The 24,701-nt window shown below is 42.7% G+C and overlaps 1 protein-coding gene across 1 annotated transcript in view; it reads right to left on the bottom strand.

Moving 5' to 3' along the window:
• LAMTOR1 (late endosomal/lysosomal adaptor, MAPK and MTOR activator 1) overlaps nucleotides 1–24,701 on the bottom strand; it is a 156,901-nt gene that overhangs the window by 92,152 nt on the left and 40,048 nt on the right. Inside the window, exon 2 of the mRNA XM_085623415.1 lies at nucleotides 2,798–2,940. Within this exon, the coding sequence (XP_085479541.1) occupies nucleotides 2,798–2,940 (143 nt within the window). The remainder of the gene's footprint in view (nucleotides 1–2,797; nucleotides 2,941–24,701) is intronic.

The raw sequence follows: 24,701 nt of genomic DNA, 5'->3' as shown, positions 1-24,701 counted from the left end.
ATTTATAAAACATTTTGTTTTTACTTGAATATAGATTGTATTATGATGCCCAACTATCCCAACCCCTCACCCCTGCCCACACATGGCCTTCGACTGTGCGCAGGGTCTCTACACCCAACCCCCCTATTGCTGGCCAACACCCCACAGACACGGGCTCAGCTTTTTTTGTTTTAGTCTTGCAGTAATGTCTACGAGATCGCGAATTATTACGCAGATAGGACACGCTGAATAACGCGAGTCTATGGCAAAAGAAAAAGAACATTGTAATTTGCTTGTAATCTGTGCTTTGCCCCCCCTCCCACACAAGGGTAAGGGTACCCCCTACATAACCTGCCCCCTTACACCTTATTTTTAATGAGTTTTATTTTTAGGACACGGTCACAGAGACCCCAAGTCCTAAAATGGCAGCAGCGACATTGTCTTCATGTCTCTTCATGTCAATCAGATTGCTTGTTTTGAGCTGGAGTACTCTGCTGTAGTTCAGCGGCATTAACTATCTATACATTTTTTAACTTAAAAATTCTGAAAAACAAGTGAACAGATTTACACCAAGTCACAAAAAGCACACTTTCTGGATCAAGATCTAGCTTTCTGCCCCATCTAGCGCGATTGTGTTCAGCTATTTGGCAATAGCATTGTCTGAAGCTCCTATGGGAAAATGACCCAATTTTTCTCTGCCTAACGGATTACCCTTAAATTTTCCAGGAAGGAGCGGAGGTGGATGAACCTTTTTTTTTTAAAGTTTGAAAAGATTCGAACTGTGAAAAAGTTATTAGTAAACCAAAAAAATCAATTTCTATAGAAACCTGATCCGAACAATAGCAAAATTGTAAAGAAAAGCATATACTGAGATTGAAGCGTGTGATCAGAACACAAACCATAATTGTCATTACATCAAATTACAATCACACAAAGAAAGAATTTAACAAAGATTCAAAGACATTCCGAGCTATCAAATCTATATCTGAAGAGCAACACGGGTGTGTAATTACACTTTGGAGACAACTATCAACCTCTGTGATACATGCTTGGATGCACAGTCCTGTTATAGGCAAGCAATTCATAACAAGCATCTGCAATGCAATAGGTCTCACATTTACGAGAGTTTGAGCTACTGGCATTGTAAATGCCAGTGGCAAGAATGCCAGTGGCAAGAATAGGGTGATGGCAAGAGAGAAGAGCAAGGATAGGGACAGCATAAACAAGTGGGTAATCTGGATGAGTTGTACTGTTGAGGCACTCCCATCGGATAAATCCAAGGGACTGTCATTTGGATGTCCTGTTCTGTTGGAGCTTTAGGTTAAAAAGGGTTTGTCACTGCTCTTTTTGGGTAAATTCAATAGTATCCCAACTAGTTATTTTGACAAAATTATTTTATAATTTCTGTTGATTTATAATTGCAGGGTAATGCGCTTCCACCCATCTATGCACCTCCGTATTCAATTGCTGCCATGTAGACAGATCATCAGCCCCCCCAATTCTGAGTCTTTTGGACAACCCTGGAGTCAGATCAATAAATCTGTTCTCATTTATGCTTGTTGGGATGGGGCAGGAGACCTAGTAGACAACTTGGGGGACCCCATTTATGATCATGCTTGTTGTGTTTTGAATTGTGTGATGTGTTCCCAAAAGGGTTGTATTTTAATGCAAGTCCAAAACATGCGCATGAGAGCCTCTTTGTCTGTGCTACATCGTGGACAACTACCTGGGATGCTGTGACATATCTCAATCAGTTGGGCAGGCGTAAGGTATAGACGGGGAGTATTTGTACTGAATTAATTTAAACAAATCTTTTCTGGATACTGTTTTAGGGTAAGCTGAAGCTTTACCCCATTCCAACTCCGACAGAACAGTGTTTAATTCTAGCTTCCAGACTGTTAGTGGAAGAGGCGTAGCGCAGCGGCCAGGGTGCCCGACTCCGGACCACGGGGTTCACGGTTCGATCCCTGGTGCCGGCGGCAGGTTAGCCCAGCACCATGCAACTCTGGGCAATAGCTTGCTTAATCTTCCCGACGGCCCCCAGCGCCGGGACACCTCTCCGGAGGTAGCTGTGCGCTTTACAAATTCTGGTATTTATATTAGTCACAAAAGTCTGCTTTAATAATTTTAGTCAAAGCCTAAAATAACCTAGTTACCTAGCTTTCTTGGCGTTACCGAAGTCAAGGATGGTTTCGAGCACTGTTTGGGTCAGAGGAGGCAATGTGTATTGTGGACAGCTATTTCTGAGAATGTTTACAAGCGCATTAAAGTGTAGCAATTGCCCTGTTAAAATGGAGTGTTCCAGCTGAAGTGTTTTAAAGATGTGGTACAACGTGACCTTACAGGTCACCTAGTTCAGTTATACTGGATATGTCACCCAATCACAGGGCTTTGATACACGTTTTAACCTATATGGTTAAGAGAACCTGTGTGTGGGTAGCAGGGACTGAACTTCATGGGCAGCTGCAATGGTCCTTTATGACTTACTACCAAAATGACAGCCTCTCCTGCCACTACACAGAGCATCAGAGTATCTGCAATCTAACTAATCGCCACTCTGTTGCCATTTACTCTCACAGGTCACCATTGTGTGCATGGATGCCTCATTAAGTGCAATTTGACAGAACCGATTACACCAGCACTCAATCTTACCTGTCAAGTCATATATACTTTGTTGAATGACTGTTTGGAGATTTAAGTCATTATGTGAAAACAAATCTCTCTAAACTAAAATATCAGGAAACCTCTCAGAAAACTACACACTGGTATCCATCACCTACCGCACGTCACCCCAAACATTTTCATGCACTCTACTTACAGTGCTGTTTTAGCAAGAATGGACGACAGCATAGCCTGCTCATCTGTGCGTGTTGCGGAAATGGTGTAGTTTTGCTCCGATCCGTTTGGAGCCTTGTTAAGTAAACTGGAATTGGGCAGCAGCGGCTTCGTTTCATCATGTTCCTGAGGATAAGACAGCCTGTTATTCAACATATGCGTTAAACATGAGATGGCTATAACAAAATAAGCAAAGATAAACACTACTCCACATCGTAGAAGGAAACACCACACAGCCTGAACAAATGTGGTCATGGAGCCTGGGAAGTTTTACGAACCACACCATGACAAAGGTATGCTTAGACTATAAAATGCTTATCTTTCAATCGCTTGCATCATCAGTAAAAAGCATTACATTATTTGTGTACTTCATTGAGGGGTTGGTAAAATGTACACTGAAAACCAAAAACTGCCTCTAGAGGGTTACTTAACATTTACTCAACAGTAACCATATATATTAGTCAAGTAGAATTGGTGTTAGAGTAGCTTTGTCTAAACTGAAGGAGGCTGAAGGTGAAACTTAGTGAAAGTGGTAGTCAGGTCCCGAGCCACCAGCCTTCTATCGAAGATGAGAAAAACACTTGTAGGACATCCATAAGGGGACAGGTGTGGAAGGTCATGGGCAGAGGGTGAGGGCTACTTATAACTCAAAGGTAAAAGGGGTCTCTGGACAAATAATTGATGCAGCACACATGTTAACCTTTATCATACTATCTAGCTAACTGGTAGATTAGGTGGCATTTGGATAATTAGAAAATACTAAGCCACCTCAATAATTGGACATCTGGATAAGTAGCAGATAGCAATATTTGACAAGTACACACAGTTGTATTTAAAGAACTAGTAGTCATTGTGGCAAATACCATGGCATATGCGTAATTAGGAGACATTGCGATATCAGGATAACTAATGAACATTGTGGCATCAGGATAGCATATATATACACAAGTAATAGACACTGTGGCATCTGTATACCAAGTAGATAAGCAATGTTAGCATTGCGTTTTTTAATAATTTTGTTTAAAGAGGAAGAGACAGGTCAATATATGTCTGTAAGGCATCACTTAACATTTCAGATGAGGAGGGCCAGCTTCTATTTCAGAGCAGGTCTTGACCACTATAGAAGAAAAGCAAAAGGCTAAGGCATCACACAAAAACCCAAATTTGGGGTAATTACTCAAACTTCTACCACTTTTCTTAGCTTCACCTTATAGGATCACATTGGAGAGAGAAAACATTTTTCCAACTGTGGTACACTTCTAGCTAAATAACTCCAAATATTTACAGGAACCAGATAAGGATCTCCAAATAAGCATTTATTAAGGTGGCCCTTTAACCTGGTCGTACACAAGGTATCTTTTCTGCTGGTGTGGGGGGATTTGTGTAGCCATCCCCAGTTTCAATATTAATGTTAGCTCCTGCCTCATAAGCGCATTGTGAATGTTTCATCATTACTGTACAATGCACCACTCAATATGGAGTTTACCTCACAATTTGAGGTGCGGGCCCTGAGAAACTGTACAACTAAGTTGAGCAGATGGCCAAATGTAGAGAGTGCAGTTCCACAGCGGATGAAACAATGTTAGATTGAGAATGTCACCTTTTCTAATTGTATTCTACAACTACCAGAAGACATTTGTGGACATCAGTTTTAAGAATTTCAGAGAGAAGGAAGAGGGTGTAAACCTTGGCATAGTTTCAGGATGAAGTCTGCAAAGTATCAAATTAGCATGTTCAATGTTCATTCATCAATAGTGCACCACTACAGTAAGAAAAGGTTGGCACCCCAAAATAAACATAAAAATAGAAAGATTTTTGGAAAGTCGCTGTTCAGGGATAGCAAACTTCTATAGCAGGATTAAATAGCCAGTGGAATAGGAAGGAATAAAAGGGAAACTCCCTTTTTACATCAGATATCTGTTTAAACGAAAGCCTCCTACTAATGGCTTTACAGTCACCCCCTGAACAAATCTAAACATGCATCTACACTGGTACTGCTCAAAGAAGAAAAGTCAAATGTTTCAAGACCGCTCCACTGTAGGATTAGTGTCTCACCAACTGAGTTTTGTTGGACTTGCTTAAGCTTAACAGACTTTAATGCCATCCAATGTTTGCAAGCCTCTGTGAAAGGCGCAAGTCACTTAAACTCATTTTAAACTGTGACTGTCATATGGACTCAATGCCAGGTATCTCCAGACAGACAGCTAAAATAAAAGGGGCAAAAAGGAAATCACTTTGCTTCTCACTTTTACCTTCTTTTCTACATTACTTTACTCCCTCTTCAATTCTTTCAGAACTGCTGGAAGAAGTTGTGGTGCACAGCATCAATGCTTTGTCTGGACCTTTCCTTTGTTCCTTCCCTGCCCACAGTTCCAAGGGACATGTAGTCTTTACATCAGAAATCTGACCCTTCTACTTTTACCTTCCAGGTGTTCCTCTCTTCCGTTGACCGAATATTTAACTTTGACCCCCCCCCCTTACTTTCTTATGATGGTGAACTTGTTTTTGTACTTTAGAAGGTCATCGTTTGTACATCTGTACAGAGGCTCTTGGGTTATCTGATGTGCAACATTATGAGCATTTCATTTATCCTTGGATAAAATCTTCTCATTGGCCCATGAATTCAGACAGTTCCTGCTCATTCTTATCTCTTTGATCAAAAAGCTTTGTATGAAGTTGTTGGAGCAAGTTGTGCTAAACTTCAAGTTCTAACGGTATTGCCCTCTCCATCATAATAAGAAAATAAATATACAAAGTTTTAAGTTTCTTTGGCTGAAAAATAGTGTTTTGTTAATTCCTAACGATCCATTCATTTCATCACGAAAGAACTATAGTCCAGTTCACCAAATAAATGAACAATAATGATCTATGACTTGCATCATCAGAAAGAAAGATATTGTAGACTATCAAACTGAGGGCTGGTGGTAGTACCGTTAAACTGGTCTCATGGTCTGACTGCGGGCAGCATTCTCCAACTTAAGAGACTGATCTCTTTCCTAATTGGTGGAGTAGGAGGTCTTTCGCAGATTCATACAATTTTTCTGGTTACAATGGAACGAATCTGTAGTAATTACTTCCGCCCATAATGTGTGATCATATTTGTAGCAACCAAGAGCCAGAACTATGTTAGGCTTTGTTGGCCAAGGTGAAAAAACAGTCAGGAGGGTGCTATTCATTTTGAAACCTGTGGCAATCAGGCTGGTTCAAAGAGCTGAATGAACGCAAACATGAGACAATGGTGTAGTCACAGATTTGAAAATGCGAGGGCTGCTCTGTACTCTGTGGAGAGTCTAGGTAAATCGCCAGAAAATGCACAAACGGTTCCCAAGGCTACTGGTCAATAGTAGTTCCAGACTAAAGAGAACTGCTTTTAATAAAGCCTTCGGAGGGTCCAGAGCGGCCTGCTCTATGGAAAAATAGTATATTTAAGTATGTACAATTCACTGTGAACGGAGGAGCTGAAATCACAATTAACATACAAACAGAAAGTAATAGTTATATAAAGTTTAGGTTACACACTGGAATTTATATTTATTCAACTGAAAGTATTATCTATGCATTTCAGCAGAGGTGAGTTAATCTGATCTATGAAAGACACTCAAGGAGCTACAATGCTAAGAACCCAAGATCAGATGCTGGGAAGTCTGAAAGGATCATGGAGAAAGTAAATCACCAAGTGAAACAAAGCAGGAGACATTAATGCATAACGTTTACACAGGGCCCACAACAACCCAGAAAGAGCCAATTGCTTTATTAATAAAGGCTAAATTTGTACCTTACTAGCCTAAATGCATCCTGCAAGCACAAACATTTAAAAGCAACAATTAACCCAGTGAGCTATTCTCGAACACATGACTGTGTTAAGTTTTCTAGGAAAGTGACTTAATCCACTTGTCAAATATTCAACATTTGCCTAAACTGCAGATTTAAAAAAGGCTTCGAACTCAAAATGTGTAAAAGGATATCCGACAACACAGAGTGCAAAGCCATTCGAATAAGAGTGAAACTTATAAAGCGTGTGGCTGCTTCAAGACGAAGTGTCCCAGCGCAAAGTTCCAGGCTCCCAGGTGCGAAACGCTTTGCAAAGTTAAAAGCTCCCCTTCCAGCTGATAATTGCTCAATATGTCCCACTTTGGTCCACCCAGGGAGGCAAAAGCCAGAACATGCCCTTGGAGGTGGGAAATGCAGTCCAGTGCCAGGACAGGACAGGACAGCTCCCCTTCTCCCATTTACTCAAACCCATTTTTCCTGGTGCTTGGAGAGCTTGAGAAAATAAACAAAGTGTCCCTATTATTGAAATATTGAACTACAACTCAATATTGTACACAAAGGACTGCTGTTATGTTACCAATTTATCATTACTGCTGAGAGCACTGTATGTTGTCTGCACTTAAAGAAGCTCTTAGTAAAACTTAGTAGATTAAAATATAATCATTTATTATAAACCATAAAAATGTATAGTACAACACATTGCATTGGGACCATATACCTTTATCCCTCCCTTAATGGGTTACACTCTATCTTTAGCTATATCAGAGAATGGTCCAAATAATTCAAACAATTAAAAGTCACAAAAGTTAAAAGTCGACGCAGCGTTTCGGTGTCAATAGTGATATTTCCACCTTCTTCAGGACTAAAAAGTGACGTTTTGTTTCAATCTATAAAAAAGGAAAAATTTCCACGATATAAACTTTTTTGTGCAAGACAGATGAAAATAAACAGTGTTCTCTTTTACATCATTAATATTCATTATATCTCTCTGTCGCAGTCTACTATTATGTATGGATAATATTCACTATATCACTTGGTATTATGGATCAATACTCCGATGTAGTTGATCTACCCATTTTGCTATTTCAACTAACAAAACAGTTTTAACCATATTATTTAATCAACAGAAGTAATAGCTACATTTTGATCACCACATGATGGAAGTGGAGAGCTTGCCCACCTCTGGCGATTCCAGTCAGGGATACGCTAGATAGATAGATATCAATAGAAATAGGAGAACGTTCCTTTTCTATCAATGCCTCAACTTTGGCAATCCGTGCTAAGCAGGTAGGGATGGCACAAGGAAATAGAAGTTGTGCCCCAAGCAATACAGTCACTGAAAACCAATAGAGCCGCAGGGCTCCTCCGCTTTCAGTTTCAATACAGAAGACGGATGCATGCTGTGCAGATTACTGGTCATTCACATTTAAATAAATAAGAACTAACCTTGGGAAGCTCTTCTGCAGCACCCATTCGGGGGTGGGGGAGCATTGGGGAGCAGACTGTGGCAGGCATGTAAGCACCCCCTAGTGCATGCACCAAAGGGTTTCCAGCCATTTAGGCAAAGACTAGTTGGACTCATCCATAGCACAATCTAGGTAGTGCGGAGGACAAGCCCAACTCACTCTTCACTCCCTGATGGTTAACACTCACTCAACTTCAAAGTACTCTTTGGGCACCCACCAAATCCTTCATATAGTCTTCCTCACAAGACCTGGATGCACAACAGCTCCTCAGCTGTCAGAGAACCACCTTCTTTGGGGGCACAAGATCATCTTCAGAAACAGAGATGTCAAGGTTAAATGAGGAGTAGCGTTGTACACTCAACTGCTTTAAGATTCCCAAAAATGCATTTTACAGCTTACTCATTCTTTATAGTAATACCAGCACACTGTGCTTTTAATCTCTATAGTTTGTTCATCCAGGCACTGGACAGCCGCCATCTTGGATACCACAAAACTTCCCTGGATGAATGCATCAAAATGATCTTCCACCTTCAGACCCAAGTCAGGAAAATGTTTATCACAGGTGACTAACTAGTGGGTTGATCGGAAGAGTCTAAACCAGCTTTGGACTTCACTGAAAACATGGGGGCCTTAGGCTTAACCAAGGCGTTGAGTGGAGACACAGTGGCAAACATGCCCATGTCTTAGTTTTGACACTAAACCTGGAGACCTGCAATACATCAGTCCATCCGCCACAGCAGATATAATAACACTTCCATTGTGATCAAGCACTATAGAAAATTCCTATGAACTTCTCAACACTACCTTTAATGGTTCAAGACTGAACTCTCCGGACCTAACAGGCCCCAGGGCACTAATAGACAACCTCCACCACCTCCTTCCACCTCGACAAGCCAGCCCTATCCAAAATAAATCAGGCCAAGCAGGAGCGCAATAATGGTCCAGCAGGGAATTAGCTGAACAGAAACAGACGTAGTGCAATCAGGAAAGCAAATGGAATCTACTGAACTCATTTACACAAGACACAGAAAAACATATTACAAGCTAATTGAGCTAAAATGATATACTACTCTAAACATACTGAGGCTGATCTTCTGTACCTACCATGAGGTGTCATTTTAAGGCACACTGAACAATGATACTTGTGGAATCAAACACTCAAGATCTACTGGAGCTTTTAAAACCAAAATCGCAGACTCGTCACTAGCCTATCCACCAGCCTCCATTTCAATCCATCGTCTCCAAATTTAACCCCTTCACTTCGGCGCGAATTCCGCCGCAGCGCTGGGGGGGTTTGGGGGGTTTGCGGCGCCGCTATGCTCATGACGGAACCACGTCGTCATGAGTCACGGGCGAGTTGTGCTCATGACGGCGTCGTTCCGTCATGACTCCACCCACTTGCGCTAATTGCCCGCACAGGCGGGGAATTAGCGCCGCGTGGGCGGAGCGGCCGCCAACGGCCGCAGCATGACGGAACCACTCTGTCATGAGCACACGGCGCCCGTGGCTCATGACGGAGTGGTTCCGTCAAGGGCATGCAAGGGGTTAAACAGCTGGAAAAGAAAGAACTAACAATGGGAAGAAAGATAAACGCATCAAGTATACCTGTAAAACTGTCCTGCTGCCTGCTTCAAACAATTTCTTGGGTCAGTTATTGGGGATTTCTTCAATATGAGAAATTGCTCTCTTATAAAGGGAGTAGGTCAACCTCTCTAAAACACACCATTATTCACTTGAAAAGACATCATCAGGAAACCTGAGGAGTTAGGCAAACTACCACCTAATCTTCAACCTACCACACTAACAAAAATATGGAAAGGGAAGTTGCTATACAACTCCACGATTACACTGAACAGAATCATCTCCTCAACCACAACTAATATGGATTCAGATGATCAGCCATGGGCATGTATCATGTGTTCCATGGGATGAAGGAAAGCTTTCTGTTTATTAATGTAACTAACACAGGAAACCAAGTTTTCGTAGTGACAGAACCAGACTCCATAGTCTTGGTCTGTCCCTAGGGACAGTCAACACACTCACCCACATCACCAAAAGTTAAAAACCAAGGAATCATCTTAGATGCAGAACCTTATATATTTTTTTTTAACATCACAAGTCAGCACTGTAGTAAACTAGGTGAACATGCAGCTCTTCATCCTAAAGAAAATCCCACTGTGCCTCTACACCAACCACTGACTGGAGACTAAGTGCTCTCTTCTTGGCACTGCTTGATTATGGTAATGTTATCTACACTGACTCCCGAAGAAGCCTATTAACGGTCTTCAAACACCGTAGAATCAGGCATCCAGGCGGCATGAACGATCTCGAACACGGTCATATCAAACCGGTTCAAAAATATTTACGATGCAAAAAAGATTTAAGATGAAGTGTTCTCATCTTGCCATTAGAATAATACCTCTTTCCATGGTGGATCCACATTTGTAAACATGACCCTAAGTGCTCAGAAGTAACTGTAAGGAGACACACAGGGTGGCACAAAACCTCTAGAGTAAAAGGATAAAGAGCAGGACACGGGCACAAAAATGCTCCGTCTCCACCACCTATGGCTTTCCTCTACCTCTGTTCCCTTTCCCAGTCTTCTAACACTAACAGGGACAGTTAAGTGGAAAACGGTTGAAGTAGAATATAATGCAGCTTACTACTTTTTTTAAAAAAAAAAAAATCTTTATTTATGCATTTTTAAACAAAGGAAAGAGAACATGTCACAGCCATTCAGAGTGAATACAGTCCATGTCACATAGAGAACAATATGCAAGGACGGCGGGTCATATACAGTTTACGATATTAGAGCAGAAAGGCAGCATATGTCACAATATCAACAGTATTTACACAATGAAATGCATCAGGTAGTATTACAAGTAAGCAGGTATGCCGTAAATGGACCCCACACATCCCGTGGCCTGGAGGCCCTTGGAAGCACCTCTGCATAGCAGTTAAGTTGGTCACGACAATAGGTGAGGTCAAGCAACCATTGCGCTAGTCTAGGGGCCAGCCGTCCATCCCAATGGAGCGCAACCCTGCGTTTAGCCTGCTGCAAAGACATTGCTACAAGCTTCCTAACACCGGTTGGTAGAGTAAGAACATACCCCAGTAGGCACACCTTCATATCACAAGCGACCTCCACCCCCACCATGACAGTCAAAGTTGCGACTACCTCTCCCCAGAACGCAGCCACCTTGGGGCACTCCCAGGCTAAGTGAATGAACCCTGCATTCTCCGCACCACATCACCTGCAACAAGGCGAATCTCGCAAGCCATATCTATGTAACTGCGCCGGTGCATAATACATTTGATGTAGGAATTTATAATGTATGAGCCTGAAATTCCCATTAATCGAGAAACGACCGGTCAATCCACAACATGCTGCCCACTCATCGTCCGTTAGTGACTGCGGAAGAACGGCATTCCATTTATCTCTAGAGCGCGAGGCAACTGCACCCTCATCCAACTGCGAGGCTGAGTACAAAACGAGAGATGAGTTTACGCGTCGACCGCGCAGTGTGCAGTGTAGTTAAGCTGTAATGCGCCTAGCGCATCAGGTTCAATAGGAAAACTAGGGTATAAGGCCCGTATGGCAGATCGTAGCAGTGCATAAACAAACGTCAACATCGTAGCGTTCCCTGCCTCTTTCAATAAATCCTGCAAGGTGATAAAGGTCCCATTGGGAACCCCCCCCCCCCCCCAATAGTTCGTAAGCCAACGCCCTGCAGCTCACGGAGAGGGCCCGTCTAGCCCGTCACTGAAAACGCTGAATGGTGCAATAGCGGCATAGCTGGTGCGTAAAGTGGGAGCCTCCGAGCGCGTTTCCCTAGAGCGCGCCACGCGCGAGCTGTGCATTGAACCGTATCTATCTCCTCTGGCTCAAACACAGTATGTGTGTTCACAATCATTGCTCTCAGGGTGATCGGATGCACTGCCCCAGCCTCAACCGCAACATGCGGCGTGAACGGCGGCGCATTCTGCCAGTAATAGGCATATTGCGCCTGTGCACACAAGTAGTAAAGAGACATATCAGGGACTGTAAACCCACCCATCCCATAAGGCTTAGTTAATGTGTCCCAGGCTACTCGCGACCTCTTGCCTCCCCATGTAAGCATGATCAGCAAGGATCGCAATTGAGCAAAAAAATGCTGCGTCAGGATAATCGGAACATTCACAAACAGCTTACTACTTTACCTGGCATAAGGCATTGCCCACAAAATATTTAAAAAAATAAAAATAAATAAGAAATGGGCAAATTCACCATCAACAAGAAGATTAATGGGCAGCTGTTTCTCGTGCATCAACACCATTATTTTCCCCCATACCACTGGTTGACCATTACAGTGGAACTCTCTAAATACAAAAAAAGATTGAGTGTTCTTACAAGGAAAAAGAAAAAACAAAATATTGCAAATCATGTTCACAGTCGGTCTAGTCGATTTTCTGTCTTCTGTGAACAAGCCTGTGAATTGCAAAGTGTGTCATGTCACAGTGCAAGCAAATGGAAAAGAGATGAATTTAACGGAAGACTGCTCTAAACTTACTGCATGGGACAGTTTTGTAAAAGTTTTTTTTAAAAACCAAAGTCTACAGATTTGTAGTCCGCTTTTCCAGCTCACCATAAAATGGCTGCACTCTTACTCGGGTCACAAATCACCTACCCAAAGGACAAGGAAATAAATATTTAGGTGATGTCATGAGATTGTTGTATACTGGAAAAGGGCAGTCTATCAGAGTGATTGTTCAATTAAGATTGTATGCATCTTAAGTGAATACTGTTCGCATAAAGATGAAGATATCTACTTTTGATGCAAAGATATAGTTTAGTGATGTACAAAGGTCGTGTTGCAGGCATATTTTTACACTACCCTCTGCCACAAGAAAATACAAAAGCTACGAATCCACAATCCACGTTGCTTCAGTAAGTAGAATTAAGTAGTTCAGTTAGAATATACTTTTATATAACAGTCTCTGGTTGATTGCTTTACTGCACTTTTCATCTATTTTCTAAACATTTACTACAGTACCTAGCTTGCGCAGTCTACGGGCAGAAGGTGTTTACCCAGATGGCCACAGGCTTCCTCCAATCAGCCTCAGTGAAACTGTAGAGATGTCTACACACGTGGTAGCGGAGTGTTCAATTTATGGCAGCCATTTTAGGTAAAATGCACACTTCAAGTGCAAACAACAACTGGAATTTGGATGTTCCTGTCACTAGCAGAGGAAGAGGAACCTGCCAATCAACATTTTTGACGTTTCCTGACCTACTCTCGAAACAGAGGGCCACAAAATGTTAGGTCAAAGAAAAGTTTAAATATTCCATAAGCAATTCTGCATTTGTAGCTGTGCAAAGGTGACCCATACACCAAAAGTTACAGACCATATTGTTTGCGAAGTAGAACATAATCTTCCCAAGTACTTATATCTAGTAACCGGTAACAGGAAGAGGAAACAATAATATATGCCATTGGAAGGCGAAAACAAAGACTTGTGAACTCAGAGGATTTTGGTCAATAAAAAATGTCACAGGTAATAATCTCCAACAGGCAGACAGTAAAGACAACATTTAAAGCCTAAGAAGTCTCCTCTGAAAAGCTATGTTTAAATGGAACTTTTCAAAATGATACATCGGCCTACAAAAGTAAACGTTGCTTACCTTTGGTAGGGGTATTTCTGATGAATACAATCTTCCTTCAGATACCTCACCTTAAGTATATCCTCCCTGGAGTCACACAGGTCTGGAAACCTTTCCCCAGCAGTTGCTTTAAGCTGCAACTCCTCCACCAGACATGATGGCACCATAGTATAATAGGTATGACCCTGGGCACGGACAACAGTTCCGTGCCACAGCAAAGTGTTTAGAAAGGAATAGCAACAACAACAACTACACATAACACATTTATGTACCTTGGAATCCGATCCTAGAACGCACGGACTCGTCAGAGACAGAAGGAAGGTTGTGAGGAATCTGCATGGAGATGATGTATCAATATTCATACCGAAGAGGAGTGACTTTTACTTCTGACAGACATTTTCCTGCAGATTCTTCCCCTTAAGATGACGTCCCAAAGCAACACTTTCCAGGAAGCGGGAATAAGTAGTGTGGGTTAATCATCGAAGTCATGCAGCCTAGCCTTGGCAAGGTATCCGCACAACATTCTTGGGCTGTGAGGCTGTAATGTTTTTATGTTTAATCTGTTTTATTGATTTTGATGCAACAATGTACAGGGAAACAGTTATTCATGTCCTCCTTTCATATATTCAATATATCCGTGTCGGTGCAGGTTTGTGTATTACTTATCACTTCAGTACAACATCAGATGGTGTTTACACAGTACATGACAGACTGCCCATTGTTCCTTCAACAGAAAAGAGACATACATTTCTAGAATTTCAGTTGTTATCTCGAATTGTTGTGTAGAGCTGTGGCAGTGCGTAACGAATTATAAATACAGGTGTAGTTCTCTACAATAGTTCTTCCAGTTTCAACACCGTGATCTTATGCACAGATGAATCAAGTATGAACAAAAACAACAAATTCAACAAGAACAATGACCTGTCAATGGTATCTTCTCCTCTCCTTCTTTGCGTGCGTTGGTGTAATGTCCCCTCTTCCTTGTTGCCGCATTACTCAACGTCCCTTATGTGTGGCGTCCATGCTTGTTCACATTGTTATATAATCTATGTGTGTCCATGGAATATCGTGGTGCGCCCTTTAGCGCAGTGTGTGGTTCGCTACATCTACCCCTTTACCCCCTTCTATCTGTAAATATCTTTTAAGAGGTTGTCCCAACTTGCTGCTATGGGTTCTCTACGCAGTTTTAAATGTTTCCTCACACCTAATGGAGACGCTTTCAGCTTTGGTGCACGCAAACGAGTGGCACCAGGCTCGTGCATGTGGCGGGTCCGCCGCTTTCCACCGCTTAATTAGGAGCCTTTTAGCTACTATTATTCCTAAATCTAGAAACCTAGACACTACTTTGGTGGAAGTCATCCGCCAAAAATCGTGCAGCAGATATACTGGCCAGTCAAAAGGCAATTCTCGACCTGTGCAAGTGTGCAACATTCTGGTGACCGTTCTCAAATATCCTCTTATTCGGAGGCAGCTCCATAGCATGTGCACCAGTTCTGCTCCTGGTGCAGCACACCTTGGGCATGCTGCATCTGTACGGTCAAAATATCTATTGATCAGGGCAGGTGTGAGGTAGGTTCTGTGAATGATGTATAGCTCTATTTGCCTGAATGGCATATTTCTAGGTATACGTATCGGGCTTTCAAGTAGTTGTGACCATTCCTTATCAACCAGCTGTCGCCCCAGGTCTAGCTCCCATTTGCGGCGGAGAGGGCCACGGCTTATCGCTGTATGGGATCTAAGAGAGGCTGTGAACCAGCGGATGAGATGCCTGCCATTCCCCATAACATGCATATATTGCATGGTAAGGTGAGACTGCGGCTCAGCAGTCATATCTCGCCATCTGGTTGCTAGGGTAGTCAGTAGTGAGCGAAGCGTTAGGATTGGGCCCGGTGGCAACCTATCTTCTTCCACCAGAGTCATATACGGTATGATCGTTCCGTCGCTGTAGAGATCCCCTAGGGTTTGAATGTTTCTTTCTAACCATATCGCAATCGATTGTGATGCGAGTACTGCCAGCCCGCTCTGGGACCCAACTAGTGGTATCGCTGGTGCATAGGGGACGATGCCTCTGGTGATGTAGAGGGATCTACATCACCTAGTAGCAATGGTTTGGGAGTCTGACTTAACAGCAGGGTGGAAGAGTCTAAAGATTTGTGCTAGGGAATATGGTGGTCGTGTGGTAGCCATGTCTGCGTGGTTTCAGACACTAATAAACTTTTGGGGAGGCAGCCCTGGCTCTAATGGAGGGAGCACAAAAGCCCTCTTGAAGGTCTTTCTAGGCTAATGCATAGCAGGTTCTGATATATAGGAACACCCAACAAGAAATAGCACATCTTGTCACTGCCTTGCCCTTCTTAGGTCCAGTAAAGCTCACAAAGAGTTTGTCATTCATAACCTTCTGTCAAGTGTGCTTGCTGTAGGAGGAGAGGTAGAGATGGCATGCTTGAGGTCCAGTCTATGCAACAACTCCTCGTTCTATAGGACAGGGAGGAGTGAAGGAGCAACAGGTGGGGTGGTTAAAAAGAAAAAAGAAAAACCCACAAAAGGGGCCTTGCAACATGCAAAGAGCAGGCGCTGGAGTTTCGCTTTGGTGGTCTATGCTGCTGTGCTAAGAGACCGGCTGCAGTACTATCGCGCCCGTTTGATGAGGTGAGCACTTTAAACCACCTGCCAGATAGCTGGAGAGGCTCAATAATAAATCCATTATTTAAGGGAGGGGTGCGAACTGACCCAGCCAACTATCGTCTGATAGCTTTAATTGATGGTGAAGCAAAGTATTACTCCTCAATAATCCTGGCAGATCTAATAAGCTGGTCTGAAAGTAATAAAATCATTCCCATTAACCAGTCTGGCTTCTGACGTGGTACTGGTACCATTACGAATGTACTCGCGTTAGGTCTAATGGCAGAAAAAAGGCTACGACAACGAAATAACTTGTTTTTATGTTTAATCCATTTTAAAGCTGCATTCGATCGAGTCAATAGAGGCATTCTATGGCATAAGCTAAAACAGTGGGGCCTGCCAGAAAGAATACTAAAACCGATAAGGGAATTATACTTGGATACGGGGATGCAATTGCTGCCGGGACAAGGATCTCGAGAAACATTTACACGAAGGAGGGCCTTAAGCAAGGATGCGTCCTAGCTCCACACTTATTTAACCTATTTATGGCAGACTTGTCACTAAAGCTTGACGAAATCAACTCGCATCTCCCACGCTTGGGAACTTTACAGATTACTCATTTATCTTGCACCAACGACATAGTCCTAGCAAGCCACACTAGAATTGGCCTCCAAAGAGCAATAGATGAGTTAGGGATCTTGCAAGGAAGAACTTGCTGGAAATAAACATTACAAAAACATCAGCTATGATAAGTTGAGCCATCCATAAACAAACATCATTTAAACTTAGCAATGTGAACCTGAAAGTAGTGAATAGCTACAAATATCCAGGGATACATTTGGACACACGACTAACCTTTCAAATACAAAAAAAAAAAGGGAAATGGTCTTATATTTGCATTTTGCTCAATATCAAAAGTTTAAAAAGGTCCCTCTTTCACCTTACTACTTGCCATTATGAAAGCAAAACTTTTACCTACTCTAGCATACGGAAGTGAAGTCCAGTATGGGAAAGACGCCACAACATTGGATAGACTCCAAACGCGAGCATATAAAAAAGTATTTTCGCTTCCGCATAATGACTTACCGGCGCAGGTTCGTTTAGAATTTGGGCTACAACAGCAACAGCTGCACAGAAGATATGTCAAGATAAAAGCCTGGTACAACGTCTGGGGCAACTGAGAAAATTAGATCAATAATGCACTCTGGAATGCGTTACAAGGAGACCCGCAGACTGCCTACTACAAATATCTTCACTCTTCATTACAGTCCACTAATATGGTAGAAATGTGGCAGTAGAATCTTACATTTACCACCTTCCAGCAAATCTTGCAGAAGGAAGCATAGCAACACTCATTATATGAGGATAAGGTCATCCTGAGCAAGTGGGCCCAAGCATGGATGGTCCTGCAATCCTATATGAAATTGTAACCAGCGTCATATTTGGGTCAGACTTTCTCCAACTATTTAAAATCTAAGTTTACAGCAACACGCTTTGGTAAATTACCATCAAATGCAGACCAGCCAAGTTGGAAATACCAGGGCCCAAAGTCATGTAGCCTTTGTGGGTCGCCAATACAGGATTTTATTCACTTAGTTTGCATCTGCCCAGATCTAAGCGAGGATCGCCGGAAATTGCTAAGGGACGATTTAAAGCAAGAGGCATTGGCTCCTGTAGAACTACAATATTAGCAAGCATTTGCAATGCAATCGGTCTCGCCTTTGGGACCTTATATGTATTTAGCTATGCAGCACATTAGCCTGGCTGCTGAAACATCCACTGCTCTTTAATATGGAGGGTTGTCCGATAAATTCCAAATACTGTCCCAAAGAGGCCAGTATTCATTCAATTATAAAAAGCAATGGCCACTGATGAGAAGCCATGGACTGTTTCTCAACAGGCTTTTGCGTCTTTGCTGGGCGTTGGCAGAGGCACGACTGTTTCCAACCAAGGTAGGAATTTTGTAGGTTCGCAGCACTGCACACGCAAAGGGTACACCATAGGCTTCAGCAATGAATCTTCAGTTGCCAAAAAATGATGCATATTACACACATGTACAAACACGAAAGAACATTGGTTGCACCGGTGCACAAATATAAAGCTTCCTTCAAAACAAGCACTGGCGAAGACAATAAGTCTGGCTTTAATGTGCTAATGGACGTAAAGCCAGGCATTCACAAATGCTATTTACATACATTAGCATGCACAAATGCTCTTAATCATGTCAAGGCCTGTATTTTAGGCTTTGTCATAGCTTGAAAAAAGAAGCAAAAATGATATACAGAGTTGAATGTGACAAACAGCAGGAGGGCTCATTTCAGACAGACCAAGTAGTCCCTCGTGCATTCCAGTGGAAGCACTTTCTGGAATTATGTAGCACAACCAACACCACGAGGTTAAAGACTTAGACTCCTCTGGGTGGAGCCACATCCCACTTTAAAATCTGCATAAAGAATGTGTAACCATAGCTCTGCAGACAGCTGCGCTGTCAAGCTACACCTAAAGAGTGATTTTAGCAGAGACAACAACAACTTCCAGCACATATAAAAACATGTAGTGAAAGAGGTGTGACTTAGTCACCTTAAGTCAACACATTCGGCTGAAGGAGCAGCACCAGACACCACAAAGAAGACTTGGACTGGAGGCAGAAATTTATGGAAGCTGAAGTGCCATTCTGCAGCTACCCATGGAGGCCGCCAATATCAAAGACCGGTGTCACCGCATAAGCCTGCCCCCAGAGCCGGTCCTATGAAAATTGTCATGTGTGCAGCATGATTATATTCAACTGCATTCTAACAAGTAAACAGAGTCAGGGTGCCGGAAACTGTACATTCACATGTTCAAACACACTGCATAACCATGTGTGGAAGCACGGCCAGAGTACACGAGTGCACAGCTATACGTAGGCACATATTGAAAGTGAACGTAAGTGTAGGATCAAGTGTAAATGCCACTTTCACATGCACTGAACCAGAAAGTAACACTGACACGTGTAAAGCAGCGGTATGTGGCGCCCTTTCAGACCGTGTTGGTGGCCTTAAATGTCAATCAGTTTGGCCGCCTTGGCTCTTCACCGACCTTGGACCGAGTGCAGCTGTCTACACTGCAGAACTTAAGGTTCCAGGCTACAAGGGTCTGTACATGCGCGCAAACTCTGCAGAGTAAACTACACGGTCACATGTGCAAATACACGCATGGGCGTTAAAATACTCGTGCACGAGGTGTGCATGCAGCTATTTGAGCAACATTGGTACACATACATTACACTACGTTCCTCTCCTCACAGACAGATGTGCACAGAATGTGGTCACTGCCCTCCAGTTTCCCAGGTGCATTTGCGAGAAGCTAGTCCGGTACAGGTGAAATCACTATGTATTCTGGGACTCAAGTTATTTTGGGATGTACAAAAAACAAGGCACGCGCATCAATAACTAGAATATAAAACATGGCTTAAATAAACAGGCAACATGACCACTGACTTCTGAACAAGGGCAGTAATGGCCATGGAGTACTAATAGAGGAGATTTTTTGGAGGGCCAGAAGTAGTGTGTAGGTGTACGTTTTAAAATTAATCATACCGGGGAAGACTGCCAATGTAGCAGCATGGGCACCGTTGCAGGTTGCCGGGCAACAGGGACGAAGCAGCTTTGAGTTCCGAGGAAGCGCCCGGTACCTTCTAACGACCGGGGCTTCCCTATGCCCGCAAAGAAGATCAGAGTGCGCCCAGGACAGAAGAGCGCCGCAGGAAAGGAAGCTGCTTCGCTGAAGGAGTGTGGACAGCCCGACGCCATCTTTGTCCCTCCGTGCGCGTGAAAGCCGCCATGCGCGTGGACATCATATGCGAAGAGTTGCCATGACAATGGCAAGCTTAGCACAAGATGGTGTCGGACTGTCCACAGTCCGTAGGGGCACGCGCATGCTGTCTGCATTGGACAGATGGCGAGAGCAGCCATCTTTGTCCATGCAGGCGCGTGCATGCAAGCGTTGGGGAGAATCTATTCCAAAAGGTCTCTGACGAGAGCAACACATGCGCTGCTTTTCGCCAGGCGAGACCTAAAAATGTCTCGATCCGGAAGATCCACAGATCAACTGTTTGATAAAACTTCTAACCAAACACAAGGAAGAATTGAAAGAAGGCTAGTGGCCTGGCAGAAAGGCCAGTTTCTTCTGTCCACCAAGCTAGGTCCATGCAAATGCAACTAATATATTATTACTGAACACCGAATACGATCAGATAATTTAAAAAGAGCAGCACAATGAAACTTAAGATACTATGCGTGTATGTATTAGTTAACTTTTTTTTTTTTAAACGTCTATTTTACCTGTAACAGGAGGAATTGCAAATTTTTGTGATAAATGGTTTTTCTTCTTTAATAAGCACAAAAAAAGGAGAATATATTTTTATGGACTTTTTAAAGGTGCCATGCATCGCGACTCATTGGTACATTGTTATGGTTTTAATTGACTAAACGATAAAGGTAATCTGATTCTGATATTCACATAATTGTTTGGCAACAGCTGCCTTGTCAGGCAGACCATAAAATTAGAAATCCAGCCGGAATTCTTAACTGTACCTATTTTTTTATTGTCTGTATACTTTGTTTTTATGATTTTAGGAAAACAGAGGTGAACAGAAATTAAAAAGCCTTCTAATAAAGGGGACAGGTCGTAACGAGAAGAACTGAGAACTTTCCTTGGTGGAAGTCAACTATTGGGCTCCTGATGAGTCTGGGGGAAAAAAATCATGGCAAATAATTTGTTCTACTTTCTCACATAGATGCATAGAGAAGCTGGCCATTTCAATGGGATTGACATGACTTGTATCACAGAAAGGCCAGAGGGCTCTTGCAACCTCACTGAAAGCTCTGCACATAAAAGACAGATGGGACAGATCAAAGAACGATCTCATTAGAATCGTGAGTGGAGACCACAAAAAAAAAAAAATACATCGGAGACAACAATGGTAGAAGCAAATGGAGACTTTGACACAGGGGCAAGATGGTCGTTGGCTCTGCAGTCTGTTGTCAAACTGTAACCCATTCATTCACTACCTTATCTTTCTTACGAGGTGGCTAGCTGGAGAAGGCATGTGGACTTGCATCTTCTTTTTTGCACCTCTTTGTTTCCAGTCTGGTGGTGTCCCAGCTGCCGGAGATTTGACAGCCACTGGAGGGAGAGCTTATCAGCCAGGTAGACAAGGCTGTTGGCTTTTTTGATTATTTAACAGATAAGGAGAGGGGCAAAGAAAAGAGGGGAAATAGAACAAACTAGTGTTAACTTTATTTAGTAGATGTCTGGAAGATGTCTGGATAGGGAAATAACAAAACACACAAGATGATGGACGGAATGTTGCACATTGGCAAAACATTCACCCCCAGTCACAGATCTGGGTTTAATCCATCGTTATTTTGCTCACCACACCAGCCCAGGTCAGATAGGGAAATAAAACAGACAACAGTAGGCAAGAAACTAGAAGTTGACAATAGACAGATTGCAAGAAAGCCATGTTTTAAGCAAGTTTGAGTTTGAAATGGTTAGCAGGTGGCATCGCAAGACAGCAGCTCTCATTAGCCTGTGCACATTGTTCACATCCTCCTAAAAATTGTTCCTTTCTCTTCAGTTGTAAAGCTGGTATTAAGAGTGTTTTTAGCTTTACTATTGGGCCTCACAATTGATAGCGGTGAACCATTGGATGTATCACCTCCCTAACGATCCGACCTCTGCTCTAGACAGATACCAGACAGACCGATCGGGCTATCTAGGAGCCCTGTATTCCAAAACTAGGAAAGGTAGATATTTTGGACCCACTGCACACACACTAGGGATTTGGCATCAAGTGAACTCATGGCTGGGCTAGCACCCTCACCAAAGCTACGCCATTGTAGTAGACCCAGAAACTTGGCATGCTACGTCATCAACCAGAATTTGACAAATGGGACATGATTGGAATCTCAGTGGTGAGAAACTTGGTTAAAAAGGGTTCCATCGTTAGCTTTGAGGGACTCCGGGAACATTATCAGATGGACCAAGGGGAACTATTTAGGTACCTGCAAATACGGCACGGCTTACAGACAGCTTTTCCCAATCTCAAAGATATACCAGAATCATCTCCATTAGAAGATCGATTGTTAGATGGGCCACTACACTCGAAAGCCATATCTTTAACATATAAAAAAAACTATGTAATAACCTGCCTGACATCTTTAGCACACTTAGAGAGCAGTGGCAGAGAGAAGTGGGACCCACTGACGATGAGGATTGGCAATCCGCCCTAATGTCCCCCAGGGAAGCAGCCATCACACTACGCTTTCGACTAATACAGCTTAAGATTCTACATCGGTCCTACATGACTGGGATCACCTTGGCTAAAATAGGCGCAAGACGCGATGATCTCTGTCTGGGACTGCCCTGCTAGCCAGCATATATGGGAAGGGGCCACACACTACATGCAGACCGCTTTGGGGAAAGAGGTGGCTCTCACACCACAGCTGGGACTACTGAATATCTGGGCAGCGACTGACCTTACGGAAATTGAACAACAGTTTGTGGCGTTAGGGTACACACTTGCCAGGCGGGAACTGGCAAAAGGAGGGGGGGGGGGCAACCACACCATCCACTTCGGGGTGGGCGAAAGAACTTGACAGATGCATGATAGCAGAGAAGGAAGTATTTATCGCCCGTGGGTGCCCCAAAAAATGGGACAGAAAATGGTCTAAATGGAATGTCTATCGCGGAGATGTATGCATATCCCCAATGGTGGAGTTGGAAATGCGCAGAAGTGAGAATAGGAGGAAAGTCGATTAATGTATATGTTTTGCTGACCCCTGCATAATATATAAATGTTGGGATAACTGTACTATTTGTGTATATGATGGCTATTAAAATCAATAAAAAGATTTATAAAAAATAAAGTGTTTATTATTTTGTTTTATATATTTATTTTTTCTGTGCTCCTATTTAAATATAAAGTGTTTAAATAGCATTGTAGCTGCCTGAAATTTGAGTTCTTGCTTAGGTTGAAGTTTTTTCTGGTTTCCGTCACAAATGAGAATAAGAAATCGTGTGGCACAACTAAAAGGCATGTTTAAAGAACATCACTAGTAGAACACGGACAACAGTGCTTTACATTTCAAAATGTTAGTGTAGTCATAAAGTGGCTATGTTAAGGTGGCGGGACATTTTCTTTTTTTATGTGGCATAGGCATGCCATAAAAAATAAATAAATACATTTTGAACCATCATGCCAATGCTCATTTTAATTTGACACATGGGATTGTACACTTCCCTCAAGCTTCATGTAGTTACTGGGACTCCCAACCTTACCCCATGTGCTCATAGGTAGCTGGTGGCAATTAAATTAAAAATATACTAATTTGTTTTTTTTGTGTCTGTTGGACTTAAGTCTCCTGTTCCTCTAGAACTATCCGGAGCCACTACGGGGCTGCGCCCCGGGAATTGACTGCAGCCTTGATAAATGTATATTTCATTCTGTACCTAGCGGCCGGCCCTGGTGGTTGTAGGCCCGTGCTTGTAACCGAATTATTGTTCAATAAAATTTTATAAAAAAAAAAATAAATAAAAAAAAAAAAAATAATATACTAATTTTGTTGCGTGTCTCACTACTAAATGCACCTCGCTTCTACCGCAACACTATGTACCTACATCTTTCCGCTCAACCTCACCTAGCAGTCTTTTACTTCTCCTAATACACCTCTTGCTCCATTTCACAACCTGACCCCCTCTCTCAACCACTCAGAGCTAATCCCTACATCAGTACCTAATCTCCCAACATAATCTCTTCCTACAAAGTACCACTCTGCAGATAACTGCAGTTTAAATTTCACACGTGTTTTACGTCTACTCTTTTTGCCTCACCCCAACTTTCATTTTACCTCACCATTCATTCCCTACTCACTGCTCTTTCTGCACCTCTTCCCTCTAATCTCCAACTACTTTACCCCCTTCTTGCAATCCATTTCTCCATGTCTATCCATTACATTTCACCCTCCAGACCTCTGTTGTCTCTCACATTATACATTCATCTATCTCACCACTATCTCTTCTTCACCCTCTCACTACATCTATATCAACCTCACTTTATTTCCTCTAACTCACCCTAGTCTTTCTATTACCAGATTATTTCTTTGTCCCCTCAACCCTCTTTACCTGACCTGTCTTTCTATACCTCTTCTCATTTTGTACCCTCTGCTTCACTGTGCTCGCTCTGCCTTGCACACGACTCTATACTTCTCTCATCACTCCACATGTTCACCTCTACCTCCATCTCAACTCCTCTCGAACCACTCTTTCTAACTTACCTCTCTAGCTCTCCCCTACATGCCTTCCACCCATCTCCCACTATCTACATTCAATTCTGCCTACCTCTA

This window comes from Triturus cristatus, chromosome 8 (assembly GCF_964204655.1).
Source record: "Triturus cristatus chromosome 8, aTriCri1.1, whole genome shotgun sequence".
Lineage (NCBI taxonomy): Eukaryota > Metazoa > Chordata > Amphibia > Caudata > Salamandridae > Triturus > Triturus cristatus.
Note: the sequence above shows the minus strand (reverse complement) of the source record. Positions and strands in the feature narration are given on the sequence as shown.